This window comes from Pan troglodytes, chromosome 19 (assembly GCF_028858775.2).
Source record: "Pan troglodytes isolate AG18354 chromosome 19, NHGRI_mPanTro3-v2.0_pri, whole genome shotgun sequence".
Lineage (NCBI taxonomy): Eukaryota > Metazoa > Chordata > Mammalia > Primates > Hominidae > Pan > Pan troglodytes.
In genome coordinates, this window is record NC_072417.2 from 71,363,070 (window position 1) to 71,383,378 (window position 20,309).

Below are 20,309 nucleotides of genomic sequence, written 5' to 3' on the forward strand. Positions count from 1 at the left end.
CCACTAAGCCCAATGAAGACCCTCATCAGAAAACAAAGCTTCACAAATTTCAGTCTAAAGATTTGCATTCAGAGTTAAAGCTCATGGCAAAGAGGTTAATCCATGAGCTGGAATCTTTCCAGGCAGCCTGGGGCACAGCTGTGGGCTCAGGGGAGCTCTGAGCTTTGTCATAACTTTCTTTCAGTATTGCCATCAAGTTGGCACTTTGAGGGAAGGGGAAGCCCCTGCCAGGTTTCCGAAGGGAGGCGCTGAGTGTCTGCCTCTCAGGCATTCTCTCCTGGGGCTGGGCCAGAGGAAACTGGCTTGCAGGGAGCAATGCATCCTGCAGGGAAGGAGGGAGGGGAACTCAAAGGCAGGCTCCAGCCTTGGTAACAGCGTTTCTCACACCTGTGACAAGACAGGTACAGCATCTCCCGACCACAGGCTGTCAGGGCAGAATTGAACATTCTGGATCACTTGGTCCCACCTCCTCCCATAGCAAGCCAGGACCCCAGAGATGTTAAGTAACCTGCCCAAGGTCACAGAGCTATTGGAGCAAATGCAGAATGATAACTCAGGGCCTTAGATCCTGAAGCCTGAGTTCTTTCCCTTCCACCATGTCTTCTCCTCTTTCCATCTCTCCCAGTACCTAGCACAGGCCTGTGTGTATGGTAGATGCTTCATTCGTTAATGTGGTTTCTCCTTTCCTGTTCCAATATTAGAGTGTCTGGCGCTCCTTTGGCTTTCTCTGCTTTCTGTGGTTCAAACCCTCCCACTTGGTCTCTAGAGAGGCTCACAGTGTGATCCTGCATCTCATTTCAGTGATGAGGGTCCTTCTCCATCTCCCAGCCCTCCTGGCTTCCCTCATCTTGCTTCAGGCTGCAGCATCTACCACAAGAGGTGAGTGTCTCCCTTTACGGGTTTTCTGGGGCTGCTGTCACAAAGCACACCAACTGGATGGCCTAAGACAACAGAAATGTATTCTCTCACAGTACGGGAGGATAGAAGTCCAAAATCAAGGTGTTGGCAGGGCTGTGCTCCCTCTGAAGGCTCTAGGGAAGAATGCTTCCTTTCTTCTTCCAGCTTCTGGTGGCCCTGGTATCCTTGGTGTACCCTGGCTTGCAGCTGCAACACTCCAATCTCTGCCTCAGTCTTTGCATGGCCTTTTTCTCTGTGTGTCCTCTCCTCTTCTCATAAAACCACCATTTATTGGATTTAGGGCTGATGCTAAGGCAGTATGACCTCATTTTAATTCATAACATCTACAAAGACCCTACTTCCAAATAAGGTCACATTCTGAGGTTCCATGCAGATGTGAATTTTGGGAGGGCCATTATTTAACCCACTACACTCTCCTTGTTGAGAAAACAGATCCTGTCCTCCATCCTCCAGACCCCAATACAAGAGGGAACAGGGAATCCCACCATTACTCTCATGCCATCCCCTTCTGTACGTCAGGGTCCTGGTGATCAGTGGGTCCTCTTTGATGAATTTGAGATAGTCCACAAGACCATCTCACCAGGAACCAGAGAAATCCCCACAGTCCAGTAGCCCAAGCCACCCTGAGTGGCCACACTCCCTCTTCATCCCATCTCTGGGCATTCTAGTGAGATCTCAAAGAGCAATTTTGACATCTTGTTGAAGATCGAAGAGTATTCTTCCCATTCTGTGCTTTTTCCCCTTAAGGACTCTTATGAAACTTTCCTAATCTTGATCTCCTGCCTACCCAGATTTGAGGGGTGGGGGTAATGGCTGAGAAAGAGGGAGACAAAAGCAGAAGACATCGCAAAGGAGTGGTGTCTGACACCCTACTTCCTGCTCCCCACTCCAACCCCAAGCGCAGACTACCAGAACCTCTGCCATCTCCGATACTGTGAGTCAGGCCAAGGTCCAAGTCAACAAGGCCTTCCTGGACTCCCGAACCAGGTACGTGAGACACACACACACACACACACACACACTTCCCTTCACAGGCTTCCTGTTCATGACAAGCACATCTAGGCCAGCCCGGATGAGCCAATGAGGCGAACAATGATAAAACTTACCCTTCCATCCTCCTAGCCCTCCAAGTACATGACAAGTAGGAGCAATAGCCCACAATTCCTAAAGTCCTCAGCCTGTACATCACCTGAAAGAGGACATCTAATCTAACCCTAGAAGGACTTTCTTCCACGTGGCCCAATGTTTCCTTGGGCCATGCATTCCAGAGTCCCAGAAAGCCTCTCAGTAAAAGTTCTTCATTCATCCAGCTGATATTGACTGATTCAGCCAGGTCCACCAGAAGCCGAATCCGAGCCCTGCATTCAGGTGCAGGTGACATATTAGGGGAATGCTCACAAGGAAGCTGTGATGGGGTGAAGAAGCAGAAGTGAAGGGGGAGGTTAGACAAATAAAGTGGCTTCAAGTCTATCCTCAGCCTGACCCCACAGGGAGACCTGGAGCAGAAGTTGCTCCTCAGAGCCTGTCCCATCTTGGAGCGAGGGAGCAGAGCCCTCATCTGCCCACATCAGTCAGACATGGCTGCAGGCTTGCAGGTGGCTGAGAGGTGTTGTGACACACCTGTGGAATTCCCGGGCACCCCCAGCCAGGCCACTCCAGTGGCTCAGAAGCAGGCGCCCAACAAGGTTACTGGAGTGAGCCTGTAGCAGATGCACCCATGGCAGCAAGGGGAAGAGCCCGGGGCCCACAGGGCACCAGTAGAGTCATCTGCCCTCCGATCCCGTACAGGGGCAACGTGGGCGCCTTCCCTCAGGAAACGCACACTCTAGGGAGAGGGCAGACATTGAGAAAAAAAGTAACCTTATTCTTTCCTCTCGCTGTCCCTTTACACTGGACCTGGGCCTCCACTCACTCCTCCTCAGCCCTTGAATGAACTTTCAAGCCGTCAGATAACTTTTTTGGTGACTTAGATGATAAAACACGCTCTGGACGCTTCTAGTCCCCAGACCAGGATTATCTCAGGAATTAAAGTGTCAGCATAAGAAGATAAAGCCAGACCTGCTCTATTCCTTCAGCTCAGAACTGCTTGAGGCCTCTGGCGGGAGAAGAGAGTGCAGTCTCCTTCTCCCTCTTTCTGGGGCTCCTCCTTCCCAGCTTGGGTTTCTGCTCCTTGGGGGTTAAGCTGAAGGAGGAAGGAAAAAGGGGTGGTGAGTCTACATCCCCTGAACAGTTCAGTCCTCAAGGGGCCGGAAGCTCTCTCTCTCTCTCCCCTTGGGTGCTTTCCTGGTTTCAAAGAGAGATTCTGCTGCCAACTCTGTGATCTGGAAAATTCTCTGGCCAGTGGCTCCCAGCTCTAACCCTCTCTGCCTGGGAGCATCGGGCCCACTCCTTCACCCCTCCCCACCCTGTCTTGGGGCAGGTCCCTTTTAAGCAGCCTCCAGAAGACTAGCAGCTTCGCCCTACTGTTGAGGCGGTGCAGATTCCAGATTCCGCCCCTCTCTCCGTGCTCTCAGGACACTGCTCTTCAGGCAGGTGTCAAACCCCAGCCATGACTCCAGGACACACAGTTAAGCCCTCCTCCTAAGACCTTTCTCCCTAGAATTAAACTAGCAAAGGAGGAGCCCCATGGTGTTGGGAGGGACGTGCCCAGTATTTCTGCAAATGTCTCCAAAGGAAAATTCTCTCTCGCTCCTCAAATTCAATCCCTTTATAGCCTCAAGATGGGGGACAGCATAAAAGCCACAAAACCGGTGTTCATACACCTCCTTTGCAAGTCCTGCACAGGCCAACCAGCGCCCTGCTTTGAAATGTGGAGGAGCCCTTCCCTGCTGGTTAGTCCTTGGACTCAGGGGCCTCACAGAGACAGAACGAGTCACATTTAAACATTCTGTTACCCAAGTACATACACAGTGCAATGACTCACAATTTATGATAAGGAAAATGAAGGAAATAAACAGGGCAAGGGATGCCACTCTAGGCACAGGGATCAGGGAAGCCTGTTGGAGAATGGGAAGGAGCTACCCAGGCAGAGGGCATGGGGGTGGCATTCCAGGCACTGCAACAGCATAGGGTCTGAGGCAGGAAAGACCGTGGGTGCTCAGGAAAAGGAAGGCCAGTGGAGGCGGGAGGCAAGGAGGATCACGCATAAGGTGAGAGCAGAGAGGTGTGTCGCCCCAGGGTAAGCCATTAGAACATTTGAATCAGCGGTGGCATGGTCTGATTTTTATGCTAAAAAGATCACTCCAGCAGCCCTGTGGAGAACGAATGGGAAGAGGACAGCAGTGGAGGTAAGAGCTGTCTAGATGGGAGAGGATGATGGCTAGGACCGGGGTGGAGACTGTGGAGATGGCAAAGAGGTCCTTCCAAGACCCTGCCTGCCCCCAACAGAGCCCAGCCCCAGGGCGGAGCAGGAGGTGAGTCCCTGGTGAATCTGTGTTCAGGCAGAGGAAGCATGCAGAGCCCAGGGCCGGGCGGGAAAGGAAGGAATATCTGGAACCTTGGATGGGACCTTACAGGCTAAGCCCAGGGAGGCCCAGCGGCCTGCCTGCCTTTGTTCATGGTGTGAGGTGGGGACTCTAAAATACCTTGCAGCAGCCCCTCTGGGACCCAGCTGATGGAGACAGTGATGCTCACACATGTGAGTGTGTGCTCTGTGCAGATGCAGCTCTGGGGGCCCTACATTCATTCCTCCCCAAAATCCTAGGAAGTACTGAATCGAACTGTAGAAAACAGCATTTTCAAGGTCAAAAATGATGAAACAACATGGTTCAACCTAAGGTTACTATCATTATTTTCATTATACCAATAAGGAAACTGAGTACAAAGAGCTTAAGTAATTTGCCTCAAGGGCACACAACTAGAAAGTGGCAGTCAGGAGCCAATCCCAGTCAGTCTATCCCAAAGTCCATACAGAAGTCTCTGATGGGAGGAAATTGTGATTCCCAGTTCATAAATGAGGGGAAGTCACTCAGAGGTCATATAATTAAACCAATCCTGGTGGAACCCAGATCCACCCCTGTGTCTGTCCAGCTCTAAGCCCACTTTAGGCTAGCAGCATCCAAGATAACTTTCTAGGATGATGAAATGTTCTATATCTGCACTGTCCAACACAGTCATCACTAACCACACCTGGCTATTGAGCACTTGAGGTGTGCCTAGTGCTGCTGAGGAACTGAATTTTTAATTTTAATTTTAATAAGTTTCAATTTAAATAGCCACATGTGGTTAGTGGCTACTGTATTGGACAGTGCAGCAGCCTGGATTATGAGGCCATGTTGTACACACACCCCTCCCACCCCTCCAGCGGCCCCCAGCCCCCTTCCTACAGGGTCCAGGCCATGATCCCCATCTCCCTCCACTGTAGGCTGAAGACCGCCATGAGCTCTGAGACTCCCACCAGCCGACAGCTCTCAGAATACCTCAAGCATGCCAAAGGCCGGACGCGCACAGCCATCCGCAATGGACAGGTGTGGGAGGAGTCTTTAAAGAGACTGAGGCAGAAGGCATCCTTGACCAATGTCACAGGTACAGAAAACCCACCAGCCCTCTGTGGCAGGAAGGGGTCATCTCCCCACAGGAGAAAGCAGAGGCCACCCAAAGCTGCACTTCCTGTTGAGAGCTATCTACTCAGAGGAACACTCCTGTCTCTCCCTTCTTAGACCCGTAGACGAGACTGGCAGAGCAAGGAAGGTCTAAGAGGACAGCTAGGGCAATGCTGTTTTTGCAGAGGAAGAAACTGAGACCTAGCAAGCTCACATTGCCGACTCCAAGTGAGGGGACATTGGTGCTCTTTGTATAACACCGTCTGTAAGGCCTCTGCCCAAAGGAAGTGCTAAAGTCAATAAACATGGGTTCCTTGTCCTAAACCACAGTGTCACCACTTCCTCTAGTAGAGGAGACATTTAAGCCACATGTGTCAGGGGGATTTACTGGGATAATGTCACAGGAGCTAAGATTTCCATCGTGTTCTGGGTAAGATGGAGCTATCAGTAAATGAACTTAACTGATGGCTTGGTCATGGCCTCCTCCATCCCCTCCACTCTCACCCCCAACCAAATGCCACAGCCCACAGAGGGTCATGAGGAAGGGGTTTGGTCCTGACAGGAGGAAAAGGCTGCAGGTTCTCCCTGGGAAAACATCAAGTGAGGGGGGATACCTGGCCCAGGAGTTGGGCAAATTCCAAAGCTCCAAAAGAAGGAAACTGGGACAAGGTAAGAAGTAGGAAGCACTTTGACCTCTGAAATACAAAAGGTTCTGAGAGCTGAAATCCTGCCACCTTTCAGAGATGGCCCCCAGAAGAAGCCCCCATGAGCCAGATTCCCTCACCTCCCTGCCCTTGCAGACGCCAGGGTGGATGAGGGTATGCGTTCAGAAGTGGGCATCTCTCTCCACTCTGTGCCCACACTGAACACTCTGATGCCTAAAGCCCCCCTACTCTGTCACTCCTCCCACAACCCTTGCCCCTCACTGAAAAATTACCTGTCCCTTCCCAACCTCTATCCTAGCTATGTCCCTGCTTGCTTGGTACTTCAGATGTGAACGAAGCTTTAGAAGAAAGCAGTCTTATCACACTAACTCATACTAACATATGCTTAACCTCCCGGGGTATTTCCATTCTAAAAGAAAGATCTGTCAATTCAAATGAATCTGGACCTGGTATACCAGGAATTACTAGCAATTCTGGGGACATTCCCAGTTACTCTGTGTGGCCTTGGGCAAGTCTCTTGAACATTGTGTTCTCATTTTCTTCCCTGTAAAATGGGAATAAAATGTATTACCTTAATGTGCTGTCAGATTAATTGAGAAACCACTTGAGAAACGCTTACTTAGAATGGAATGCATTCCAAAACATGCAGGTTCACCTCTGGTCTCCATTTCCTGCCTCCCACGGGTGCCTGTGAATGGAGAAAGAACTCAGTCCCTTTGGGGTCCCTTCTGTTTCAGATCCCAGCCTGGACTTGACTTCACTGTCTCTAGAGGTGGGCTGTGGTGCTCCTGCTCCCGTGGTGAGATGTGACCCGTGCAGCCCTTACCGCACCATTACGGGAGACTGCAATAACAGGTGGCGGGGCTTGGGGTGTGGGGGCCGACCATTCCAGCCACTCCGCCCCGCCCCGCCAAGGCCTTTGTCCCTTGGGCACTCTAGGCAGATCTGCCACTGCCTTGCCCACCTGGGCTGGCGCTCCCACCTTCCCCACCTTCTCAAGATCGCGCGTCTCCAGCCCTCTCCCTCCAGCCCACTGTGTGTCTCTGGAAGCGGCACCTTTCCCCGGGGCGGGGGAGCCCCGCGCCTTCAGGGGGTGGGCGCAGTTCAGAGACCCCACATTTGAGAGGCCCCCTTCTCTGCGTCCCCTCCGCCTCGAGCAGAGGCTCCTTCCCCCATGGGGTCCTGGGCTTTGGAGCCCCGGAGCCGGCCTGCCGAAGCTCAGCGAGGATCGTGCTGGTTTCAGGAGGAAGCCTGCGCTGGGCGCCGCCAACAGGGCTCTGGCGCGCTGGCTGCCCGCGGAGTACGAGGACGGGCTCTCCCTGCCCTTCGGCTGGACGCCGGGGAAGACGCGCAACGGCTTCCCTCTCCCTCTGGTGAGGGCAGGCCGGGCGGGGGTGAAGGATGGGAGCCAGAGGGGACGGAATGCACTACCCAAACACGCAGTGAAAGGAGGAGGAGGGATCGGTCGGGGCAGCAGGGGTGCGCGATGGAGATCTGCACAGACCCCCACCTTCCGCTAGAGGGCAGCAGAGCTCGGAGCCCGGAGCCCGGCCACGTGGTGGTCACGTCCTGGCCGCCGCAGGCCAGATACCCTGGGGTCTCCCGGGCAGATGGCCTCCCTGCCCCATCCCGCTCGCACTTACCCCAGCTCCCGCCCCTGGAGTGCATCAGCTGTTGTTTGCCTGGAGGTCCTATTTGTTGGCCTTATCGAGCTGGCAGCCCCTACCCAGAGCCCCTCTCCTATTCCTGGACACCTGGCACCTCCGTAGCTCGCATTTCAGAGGCAGCCTGTCTTTGTTTTCCCTCTCTTAGTGGAAAGGGCACTGGCCTGGCAAATCATCAAGTCATACGGATCTGGGTTCAATCCCATCCCTGTCCCTTTGTAGCGGCAGGACCTTGGAGAACTGACTTCACCTGTCCAGGATTCAATCTCCCCCTCTACAGAATAGGCTAATGCCACCCACCTCACAAACTCCTTGTAGGGATTAAGTGTACTTGTAACATGGTAGGTAGTTAATAAGCTGTAGCTGCATCTGAATCCTCAAAGCACTTTTTCCTCTAATCTGCCCTCCCCTTCTCTCTCCATCTGTAGGCCCGGGAGGTATCTAACAAGATTGTTGGCTATCTGAATGAGGAGGGTGTTCTGGACCAAAACAGGTCCCTGCTCTTCATGCAGTGGGGTCAGATTGTGGATCACGACCTGGACTTTGCCCCTGACACCGAGCTGGGGAGTAGCGAGTACTCCAAAGCCCAGTGTGATGAGTACTGTATCCAGGGAGACAACTGCTTCCCCATCATGGTACGGCCCTGCAGCTGGGCATCTCTGCCTAGCCCCTTGCCCACCCTGATGTAGCAGACATTCCCAGCTCATCAGCTAGGATCTCTGGATAGATCTTGGATACTGATTTGGTAGTTTCCCATGCCTCACGAGTCCATTCGTTCACTCATCCGTTTATTCAGTAAATAGACATTGACCACCCCATACCAGGCAGTGCACTAAGCGCTGAGGATTCCAAAGTGAACAGGACACTGCTCCTGCTCTCAAGAACAAAGGGCCAGTGTGGGAATTGGACAAGTAAACTACTGATAGCAGAATGGGAACACTGGAGAAGGTTGTCTACATTCCCGGCCCAGCAGCATTGGTAAAACCTGCTTATTAGAAATGTAAAATCTCAGTTGGGCGAGGCGGCTCATGCCTATAATCCCAGCACTTGGGGAGGCTGAGGTGGACAGATCACCTGAGGTCAAGAGTTTGAGACCAGCCTGGCCAACATGGTGAAACCCTGTCTCTACTAAAAATACAAAAATTAGCCTGGCGAGGTGGCACATGCATGTGGTCCCAGCTACTCAGGAGGTTGAGGCAGGAGAACCGCTTGAACCTGGGAGGCGGAGGTTGCAGTGAGCCGAGATCACGCCACTGCACTCCAGCCTGGGCGACAGAGCGAGACTCCAACTCAAAAAAGAAAAAAGAAAAAGAAAAAAAAGAAATGCAAAATCTCAAGTCTCACCCAAGATGTTAGGAAATAGATTCTACATTTTTACCAAGATCACCAGAGATTCATTTTATACATGATAAAGTTTATACTGCTGTACATCATCGTGGAGGATGACTTCAATTCCACTCAGAAGGACTTGAAACCTGGATGAATCCGAGTGAGCAGCAGGGATTTGTAGGGATTTCCATCCGGAAGGGAGAGGAGCTTGCAGCAATGCATCTTTTCTTATTATTCATGGGTATTATAGTTGGAGAGTCATTTCTTCACTCAAAGAATAAATCGAGGCTATGTGCTGTGGTATAAAGAGCATAAACTGTGGAATGAAGCCAATGATCTGAATCCTACATCTTTCCCTTCCAGTGTATAAGTTCTTAGGCAACTTACTTAACTTTTCTGAGCCCCAGTTTTCTCATCTATAAAATGGAACTGAATTGTCCACCTTACAGGGTTTTTTTGAGGACTGAGATGAGTTAAAGTATGCATAATTCCTGGCACATGGTAAGTCCAAAATAAATACATGGCAGCTGTTGTTAGTAGTAATTATTAACAAACCTGTTCCCACCTCGTGTCCTGCTTTCCTGTCCAGGGAGCTCAATACTCCCTCCTCACCAGAAATTTGGAGCCCTCACTGTGAGGACTGAATGATTACCCTCAGTTCTTTCACACAACAGGATGTAATGAACTTCAGGATATTATGAGCCCAGGGTGTGTAATGTCAGCAAGAAGTGTCTGGGGTCAGTGTCTGGTACCAGGGTCCTAGGAGGGTGCCATCAGCATCTTTGCATCCAGACTTGCCCTGGGGAGAGGTTGCCAGGACCCAGCTATTCCACCCCTGCCCAGTCACTTATGCCCACTCTCTCTGCAGTTCCCACCCAATGACCCCAAGGCGGGGACTCAAGGGAAATGCATGCCTTTCTTCCGAGCTGGGTTCGTCTGCCCCACTCCACCCTACAAGTCCCTGGCCCGAGAGCAGATCAACGCTCTGACCTCCTTCCTGGATGCCAGCTTTGTGTACAGCTCCGAGCCAAGCCTGGCCAGCCGCCTCCGCAACCTCAGCAGCCCCCTGGGCCTCATGGCTGTCAACCAGGAGGTCTCAGACCATGGACTACCCTACCTGCCCTATGACAGCAAGAAGCCAAGCCCCTGTGAGTTCATCAACACCACTGCCCGTGTGCCCTGCTTCCTGGCAGGTGAGTCTAGCCTGGGAACAGAAGGGCCCAAGAACAAGGGGATTATCCAGGGAAGCTTTACCACTGCCCCCTTCTTGTCATCTTTCTGGAAAAATGCACACTGAGCCATTGCTGTCCCTAGCAGTGGTCCAGCCAGGACTAGCAGAAGGGCCCAGATGAATAAAGAATTCAAGAACATATGTTCACTGTAAAACAAAATCAGGAAGTCCAGAAAAGTAACAAAGAAAATAAAAAGAAAGTGCCAGGCTTGGTGGCTCACGCCTGTAATCCCAGCACTTTGGGAGGCCGAGGCAGGCAGATCATGAGGTCAGGAGATCGAGACCATCCTGGCTAACATGGTGAAACCCCGTCTCTTCTAAAAACACAAAAAATTAGCCGGGCGTGGTGGCACACCCCTGTAGTCCCAGCTACTCTGGAGGCTGAGGTAGAAGAATCACCTGAACCCAGGAGGCGGAGGTTGCAGTGAGCCGAGATCACGCCACTGCACTCCAGCCTGGGCAACAAAGCAAGACTCCATCTCAAAAAAAAAAGAAAGAAAGAAAGAAAGAAAGAAAGAAAAGAAAAGAAAAAGAAAATTCACACAATCCCACTACCCACCAATAATCATCGTTAACATTTTCATGCTTATTTTCCAGTATTTTTTCTATCACAGATACAGTTCTACATTGTTTTACATAATCGGGTCTTACTATAAATAATGCTCCAAAACCTGATGTCTTCACTTAATCTACTCCATGCCATTAACTGTTCTTCTATGATGTGATTTTTAATGGCTGCCTGGTATTTCATGACACATATTACCATCATTTATTTTCTCAATCCTACTTGGGGGAATTTAGTTATTTCAAGTTTTCCTGTGTTTTGTTGCTGTTGTTTAGGTAATGAACATCTTCATTGATAAATCTTTGTTCTCATTTTTAATACATTTATTAAGATAATTTCCCAGAAGAGGAAGTTCTAGATGAAGAGGAATGTATATTTTTAAAGCTTTTTATAACCTGGGGACAAAATCCCCATTCCATTCAGCCTGTGCACCACCAAAGCCCTGCTAATTCTGTTCATTCCAGGTGCCCTCCTGGTCCTCTCTGTCTCCGGCTTCTAGAGGCCATCCCACCCTCAAACATCCTCTCTCTTTGGACAAACCCCCTGGCCACCCTGACATTGCAGAAGGCCAGCTCTTAGGCCAAGATACCTTTATAGATCTTTTGGATTTTGTGTTCACATATATCCCACATCAATCCAGACACAAAACCGAGTTCTTTCTTGTTTTTCATAAAAATATGCACTCACACCAAGAATTTACAATTTTAAATAGATTTCCTGGCCTGGTGCAGTGGCTCACACCTGTAATCCCAACACTTTGGGAGGCTTAGGTGGGAGGATTGCTTGAGGCCACAAGTTCGAGACCAGCCTGGGCAACATAGCAAGACCCCTGTCTCTACAAAAAATTTAAAAACTAGCAACACATGGTGGCCCATGCCTGCAGTCCCAGCTACTCTGTAGGCTGAAGCAGGAGGATCACTTGAGCCCACGAGGTTGAGGCTTCAGTTAGCCAAGATAATGCCATTGCACTCCAGCCTGGGCAACAGAGCAAGACTGTCCAGATAGATAGATGATAGATATAGATAGATAGATAGATAGATAGATAGATAGATAGATAGATAGATAGATGATAGATAGATAGACTCCCCTAAAGATTAGAGGGCACAGGGAGAAGTCCTTTATCCCCTTATGAGACACCTGGTCTTTGGCCATTTAACTGTTCCCCCATCGTTACTCCTCTCTCCCTCCCACTACACACCCCCACTCCAGATTATTCTCCCTTTATTACCCAGAGGAACTCAGCCCTACCCAAGCTCCTCACCTCAAACCCGCATTCCTAAAACCTTCAAATTTGCTCTGTGAAGTAAAAAGCTCCTCATTCATTCGAAGCTCCCCTTCCTAGAAGGCGGTTGGGTTATAATTAGCAAAATGTTACTGTGTAGTTTGTCACCACCAGCCTTTGTCACAGTGCTGTGATAGGCTTTATTCTCATTTTCATAGGTAAGGAGACCGAGGCTCAGAAGTGTTAAGTAACTTGTCCAAGGTCACACAGCTAAAAAGTGTGTATATAGAACTGAGAGTCAAACCTATGATTCAGTACCCCCTCCCCATCCCTATTCACCTGACGGGAAGTAGGGTTTGTGGACGGGGCGGGGGGGGGGGCGGTCCTGTGGGGCACCATCATTTCTTTGTGCAGGTTACTGGGTCCTGGGGCTGTTAGGGAGAATCTACCTTCCTGCCTTCTGGGCTTTCAGGAGATTCTCGAGCCTCAGAGCATATTCTGCTGGCCACATCCCACACCCTCTTTCTCCGCGAGCATAACCGGCTGGCCAGAGAACTAAAGAGACTCAACCCTCAGTGGGATGGAGAGAAGCTCTACCAGGAAGCCCGGAAAATCCTGGGAGCCTTCGTGCAGGTAGGGAGTCCCAGGAGCACTGTCACCTGGTCCCACCTGGCTCCCACTCCTGGCTCTGCCCTCTGCTGGCTGCTGTGCCTCAGGCTCTCTCTTCTGTTCCCACACCTCTGTTTCCCCCGGCCCCTCTGCTGCTTCTCTCTTGTTGTCTCATTCTTTGAAATCCCCTTCCTTTCATTTCTTCAGCTTCTCTGTCTCAAAATGAATCTCTGGATTTGGAGTGTTGGAAAGTCACTTGTGCGTTGGTCCCTTCAGTGTGCCTGCCTGGGTGCCATTACTGGGACTGTAGGCTCCTTCACTCCTGGGACTGCTACATCGCAGTGATTTGGGTTATTTTGATTTGATTCTCTTCCTTTTTAATTCTCTACATCTACGCCCATCTCATGGGCATACTCAGTGGATACTGTTGATTGGATGATCAACTAACTAGAAGAGATTTACAAAGGTTGATGTGTTGATATTAACCATGCACATATTTTTTAAACATTTTATTTTGAAATAATTATAGATTCTAATATATTGCAATAGGAGGGGGGTTTCAAAGGATGAGACAACAGGAGAGAAGCAGCAGAGAGGCCGGGGGAAGCAGAGGTTTGGGAACAGAGAAGGTAGCTGGAGGCACAGCAGCGAGCAGAGGGCAGAGCCAGGAGTGGGAGCCAGGGGGGCCCCGGTGGCAGGGCTCTTGGGCCTCCCTCCCTGCAGATTATTAGATTCTAAGAATTGTACAGGAAATTTTAAAAAATGTACAAGGAGGTCCCATGCACCCCTCACCCAGTCTCCTCCTTACATTAGCATGTAAGTGCTAATGTCTTACATAACTAAGATACACTGGCAAAACCAGGAAGTTAACAATGATATAAACCATAGAGCTTACTCAGATCTCACCAGTTATAAATGCAATCAACTGTGTGTGTGTGTATGTGTCTGCATAGCTCTATGCAGTTTTATCACATATGTAGCTTTAAGTACTACCACAATAAAGACTGTTAACCATACTGTCCCCTAAAACACCCTCATGTTATCTCTTCATAGCCACATCCACCCTCACCCCTATATCCCTAACCCCTGACAAGCCCTGATCTGTTCTCCATCTCTATGTTATTTCACAGATGTTATATACATGAAATTATGCAACATGTATCCATCTGAGATGGGCTTTTTTCATTAAGCATAATATCTTTGAGGCTCATCCATGCTGTTGTGTATATAAATAGTTCATTCCTTTTTGTTGCTGAGTAGTATTCCATGGTGTGAATGAACTACAATTTGTTTAATCATTCAACTTTTGAAGGGCATTTGGATAGTTTCCAGTTTTAGATTATTATGAATAAAGCTACTACAATCATTCAAACATAAGTTTCTGCATGAAAAGAAATGTTTATTTCTTTGAGATACATGCCTAAGAGTGCAATTGCTAGGTCACATGGTAAGTCCATTTTTAGTTTTAAAAAAAATTTTTTTAAATTTTTTAATTTTGTGGGTACATAGTAGGCGCCTACATGTATGGGGTACATTAGATGGCTTGATAAGGGCATACAATGTGAAATAAGCACATCGTGAAGAATAGGGTATCCTGCTGGGCACGGTGGCTCACGCCTGTAATCCCAGCACTTTGGGAGGCTGAGGTGAGCAGATCATAAGGTCAAGAGATCGAGACCATCCCGGCCAACATGGTGAAACCTTGTCTCTACTAAAAATACAAAAATTAGCTGGGTGCGGTGGCATGCGTCTGTAGTCCCAGCTACTCGGGAGGATGAGGCAGGAGAATCATTTGAACCCAGGAGGTGGAGGTAGGAGGCGGAGGTTGCAGTGAGCCAGGATCACACCACTGCACTCCAGCCTGGGCGACAGAGTGAGACTCCCTTTCAAAAAAAGAAAAAAAAAAGAATGAGGTATCCATCCTCTCAAGCATTTATACATTGAGTTGCAAACAATCCAGTTACACTCTTAAGTTATTTTAAAATGCACAGTTAAGTTAAGTTATTATTAACTATAGTCACCCTGTTGTGCTATCAAATAGTAGGTCTTACTCTTTTTTTTTTGAGATAGAATCTTGCTCTGTTGCCCAGGCTTCCTCAGCCTCCTGAGTAGCTGGGGTTTCAGGCACCTGCCACCACGTCCTGCTGATTTTTGTATTTTTAGTAGAGATAGGGTTTCACCGTGTTGGCCAGGCTGGTCTCAAACTCCTGACCTTAAGCGATCCACCCACCTTGGCCTCCCAAAATGCTGAGATTACAGACATGAGCCACCGCGCCTGGCCATCATTCTATTTTTTGGTACCCACCAACCATCTCCACCTCCGCCCCCCACAGCCCCTCATTACCCTTCCAGGGATCTGGTAACCATCTTTCTACTTTCTATGTCCATGAGTTCAATTGTTTTGATATTTAAATCCCACAAATAAGTGAGAACATGCCATGTTTGTCTTTCTGTGCCTGGCATATTTCACGTAACATAATGATTTCCACTTCCATCCATGTTGTTACAATTGACTAGATTTCATTCTTTTTTATGGCTGAATAGTACACCATTGTGTATATGTATCACATTTTCTTTATCCATTCATCTGTTGATGGACACAAGTTGCTTTCAAATCTTAGCTATTGTAAACAGTGCTGTAACAAATGTAAGAGTGCGGATATCTCTTTGATATACTGATTTTATTTCTTTTGGGTATACACCCAGTAGTGAGATTGCTGGATCATATGGCAGCTCAATTTTTAGTTTTCTGAGGAATCTCCAAACTGTTCTCCATAGTGGTTGTACTAATTTACATTCCTGCCAACAGTGCCAAATGTGTTCTCCACATTCTTGCCAGCATTTGTTATTGCCTGTCTTTTTTATATAAGTTATTTTAACTGGGGTGACATAATATCTCATTGTAGTTTTGATTTGCATTTCTCTGATGATCAATGATGTTGAGCACCTTTTCACATGCCTGTTTGCCATTTGTACGTCTTCTTTTGAGAAATGTCTATTCAAATCTTTTGCCTATCTTTTGATTGGATTATTAGATTTTTTTCCTATAGAGTTGTTTGAGCTTCATATATATTCTGTTTGTTAATCCCTTGTCAGAAAGGTAGTTTGCAAATATTAATATTTTCTCCCATTCCGTGGGTTATCTCTTCACTTTGTTGATTGTATCCTTTGTTGTGCAGAAGCTTTTTAATTTGATGTGATCCCATTTGTCCATTTTTGCTTTGATGGCCTATGCTTGTGGGATAGTGCTCAAGACATTTTTGCCCAGACCAATGTCCTGGAGATTTTCCCCAATGTTTTCTTGCAGTAGTTTCACAGTTTGAGGTCTTAGATTTGTCTTTAATCCATTTTGATTTGATTTTTATATATGGGTAAAAGATAGGGGTCTAGTTTTATTCTCTGGCATATGGATATCCAGTTTTCCCAGCACCATTTATTGAAGAGACTGTCTTTTCCCCAGTATATGTTCTTGGCATCTTTGTTGAAAATGAGTTAACTGTAGATGTGTGGATTTGTTTCTGGGTTCTCTATTCTGTTACATTGGTCTTTGTGTCTGTTTCTATGCCAGTACCATGCTGTTTGGTTGCTATAGCTCTGTAGTATAACTTGAAGTCAGGTAATGTGATTCCTCTGGTTTTGTTCTTTTTGCTTAGGATAACTTTGGCTACTCTGAGTCTTCTACTTTTAGTTTTAAAAGGAACTGCCAAACTATTTTTTAGAATGGCTGTACCATTTACATTCCTATCAGCAATGTATGCATGATCCAATTTCTTAGCATCCTGACGGTGTCACCACCATTTTTTGTTTTATCCTTTCTGATAGGTGTGTAGTAATAGCTCATTGTTTTAATTTGCATTTCTCTAATGGCTGGTAATGTTGAACATCTTTTCCTGTGCTCATTTGCCACTTGTGCATCCTCTTCAATAAAATACTTGTTCATATATTTTGCCTATTTTCAAAGTGGACTATTTGACTTGTAATGTTGAGTTTTGAGAGTTCTTTACGTATTCTAGACACAAGTCCTTTGTCAGATATGTGATTTGCAGTGATTTTCTCCCAGTCTATAATTTGGTGGGGGTTTTTTTTCATCCTCTTATGAAGGTCTTTTGTAGAGCAAAAGCTTTTAATTTTAATGAAGTTCTTTTAATCAAATTTTCATTTCCTGGATTGTGCATGTGATGTCAAGTCTCAGAACTTTTTTCCTAGTCTTAGGTCCCAAAGACTTTCTCCTGCTTTTTCCTTCTAGGATGTTTATAGTTTTATGTTTTACATTTAAGTCTATGATCCATTTTGGGTAAATTTTTGCATAAAGTGTGAGGTTTAGGTCAAGATGCTTTTTTAAATTTTTTCTGGCTATGGATGTCAAATTGCTCCAGCACCACTTATTGAAAGGCTATTGTTTCTCCATTGAATTGCTTTTGTTTCTTTGGTAAAAAATATTTGGGCATATTTACATGGATCTATTTCTGGGTTGTCTATTCTCTTCCATTGGTTTGTATGTATGTCTATTCCTCTCATACCACAGTGCTCAATTACTATAGCTATACAGTAAGCCTTAAAACACTTTATTCTTCTTTTTCAAAATTGTTTTGGATATTCTAGGATCTTTCCCTTTCCATACATATTATTAAATAAGTTTGTGTATGTCTATCAAAAAACCTTATGGAAATTTTGATAGAAATTGCATTAAAATTATATATACATTTAGGGAGAGTTGACATCTTTACAATGTTGAGTTTTCCAATCCATAAACTAAGTATGTCTCCCCAATCTTTAGATTTTTTATTTCTTTAATCAACATTTTGTAGTTTTATCACACAGATTCTGTACATGTTTTGTTAGATTTATACCTCAGTATTTAATTTTCATTTTGTTTTGTTTTGTTTTGAGACGGAGTCTTGCTCTGTCACCAGGCTGGAGTGCAGTGGCACGATCTTGGCTCACTGCAACCTCCCGGGTTCAAGTGATTCTCCTGCCTCAGTCTCCTGAGTAGCTGGGATTACAGGCGCCCGCCACCATGCCCAGCTAATTTCTGTATTTTAGTAGAGACAGAGTTTCACCATGTTGGCCAGAATGGTCTCAATCTCTTGACCTCGTGATCCGCCCACCTCAGCCTCCTGAAGTGCTGGGATTACAGGCGTGAGCCACGATGCCCAGCCCAGTATTTCATTTTCTTTGGAGGAATTATAAATGGTATTACCGCTTTATTGCAGTTTCGACTTATTTTATCAGTGTATGAAAATATAATTGATTTTTTTATGCGTTGATTTTGTATCCTGTGACCTTGCTAAATTCAATTAGTTCTAGGCATTCTGCTGTAGATTACTTGGATTTTCTAAACAGGTAATCATGTAATATGCCAATAAAGACAGTTGTGTTTCTTCTTTTCTAATCCATATGATTTTTCTTTCTTTTTCTTGCCTTATTACGTGGCAATTCCTGGAACTTCCTAGTGGCTCAAACTTCCAATACTATATTAAATGTGCATGATAAGAAAGCAGGCATCCTTGTCTTCCCAATCGAGAAAGTATTCAATCTTTCACCATTAAGTATAAGATTAGTTATAAATGTTTTGTAGTTGCCCTTTATGAGGTTGAGGAAGTTCTGCTTCATTCCTAGTGTAATGAGAGTTTTTATCATGAACAGGTGTAGAACTTTGTCAAACGGTTTTTCTGCATCAATGGATAGGATCATATGATTTTTATCCTTTAAACTATTCTGCTTGCTTTGGATTTATTTTGCTCTTATTTTTCAAGTTTCTTGAAGTAGAAACTTAGATGACTGATTTGCAGTCTTTTCTATTTTCTAATGTATTTAGTGCTATAAATTTCCCTCTTAGCACTGAGTTGACTGCCTCCCACAAATTTTGATATATTGTGTTTTTATTTTCATTCAGTAGGTATTTTTTAAGTTTCCTTTCAGACTTCATCTTTAACCTATGTATAATTTAGAAGAGTGTTATTTAATTTCCAAGCGTTTGTAGATTTTCCTGTTGCCTTCCTGATTTCTAGTTTGATTCCATCATGATCAGAAACTATACTCTGTATGATTTCAATTTTCAATTTGTTAAGATTTGTTTTATAACCCTGCTGTGGACTATCTTGTTGAATATTCTGTGAGTTCCTAAAAAGAATGTGTATTCTGCTGTTGTTGAATGCAATGTTCTGTAAATGTCAGTTGGATCTGTTGGTTGATGGTGCTATTCAGTTCTGTACTCCAGCTAATTTTCTGTCTAGTAATTCTCCCACTTACTGAGAGTCAGGTGTTGAAATCCCTAGCTATAAATGAGAATTTGCCTATTTCTTCTTCCAGTCCTGTCAGGTTTTGCTTCATGTATTTTAAAGCTTTAAAGTTCTGTTGTATGATCCATATCATTTAGGATTGCTTCATCTTCTTGATGGATAGATCCTTTTATCATTATGTAATTTCCACTTTTGTCCTCTGAAGTCAACTTTATCTGATATTAATATAGTCACCCCTGCTTTTAAAAATTTATGTCTGCATGATCTTTCTTATTCCATCAATTTCAACCTACCTATGTCATTATGTTTGAAGCCAGTTTCTTTTAGACAGCATATAGTTGAGTCACTTAAAAAAAAAAGGAAAAGTAATATACTCTGCCAATCTCTGACCTTTAGTAATTATTACTTTTAAATTATCTTTAAACTAATTATTAACATGTTAGGGATTAAATCTCCCATATCTCTCATTTTATTATTTGTTTTCTGTTTGTTCCTTCTGTTTCTTCTTCCTCTAATATTGTTTTTCTTGCCTTCCTGTGGGTTAATTGAACATTTTTTAGAGGTCTATTTGATCACATATTGCTTTGTATAATTTTCTTAGTGGTTGTTCTCAGGATAGATAGGTAGATAGATATAGAAATAAAGATAGAGATAGAGATATGGATTTACGACGTATCACAACCTATTGGTGTCAGTGCTTTATCATTTCAAGTGACATGTAGAAAACTCATTTCCATTTGGTCCCTTCACCTTCCCCACTTTTGAAATATAATTGTCTGAAGCATTTCTTCTATATACGTTTTATAGCACATCAGATGGTGCTTCAACCATAAAATATAATGAAAAAATTCATGAGGTGGAAAAGAATTGATGTTTACTTCTATTTTTACCCATTACATTGTTCTTCTTTCCTTTCTGAAGGTCCTGTCCTTCTTCTGTTACCATTCTTGATGTTTACAGAGTTTCCTTTAGCCATTGTTTAAGGATAGGTCTGTGTGCAGCAAATTCTCTGAGTCTTCCTTTGTGTGAGAATGTCTTTATTTCTCCTTTATTCCTGAAGAATCGTTTCACCAGCTATTGGATTCAGGGTTGGCAGTTCTTGTCTTTCGGCACATGAAAAATGTGGCGACACTTCCCCTGGCTTCTGTGGTTTCAGATGAGAGCTTCACCGATATTTTGTTTGTTTGTTTATTTCTTTGTTTCTTTGAGAAGGAGTCTTGCTCTGTTGCCCAGGCTGGAGTGCAGTGGCAACATCTCGACTCACCGCAACCTCCGCCTCCCGGGCTCAAGCGATTCTCTTGCCTCAGCCTCCCGAGTAGCTGG

The 20,309-nt window shown here is 46.0% G+C and overlaps 1 protein-coding gene and 1 long non-coding RNA gene across 3 annotated transcripts in view; one reads left to right on the forward strand and one right to left on the reverse strand.

Annotated features, from left to right (window-relative positions):
• Positions 1 to 20,309, forward strand: part of LPO (lactoperoxidase) — a 50,986-nt gene that overhangs the window by 24,683 nt on the left and 5,994 nt on the right. The window contains exons 2-9 of the mRNA XM_016932633.3: positions 802 to 879; positions 1,818 to 1,905; positions 5,282 to 5,442; positions 6,862 to 6,979; positions 7,368 to 7,497; positions 8,217 to 8,423; positions 9,986 to 10,310; positions 12,608 to 12,768. Of these exons, the coding sequence (XP_016788122.3) occupies positions 802 to 879; positions 1,818 to 1,905; positions 5,282 to 5,442; positions 6,862 to 6,979; positions 7,368 to 7,497; positions 8,217 to 8,423; positions 9,986 to 10,310; positions 12,608 to 12,768 (1,268 nt within the window). The remainder of the gene's footprint in view (positions 1 to 801; positions 880 to 1,817; positions 1,906 to 5,281; positions 5,443 to 6,861; positions 6,980 to 7,367; positions 7,498 to 8,216; positions 8,424 to 9,985; positions 10,311 to 12,607; positions 12,769 to 20,309) is intronic.
• Positions 866 to 7,387, reverse strand: LOC104002943 (uncharacterized). 2 transcript variants are annotated; one of them, XR_001711015.3, is made up of 4 exons: positions 7,181 to 7,387; positions 6,744 to 6,812; positions 2,977 to 3,100; positions 866 to 2,323 (listed from the first exon to the last, which is right to left on the reverse strand). It is a non-coding gene; the product is annotated as an uncharacterized LOC104002943 (long non-coding RNA). The 2 variants fall into 2 exon arrangements; XR_675405.4 differs by having other exon boundaries at positions 6,696 to 6,812.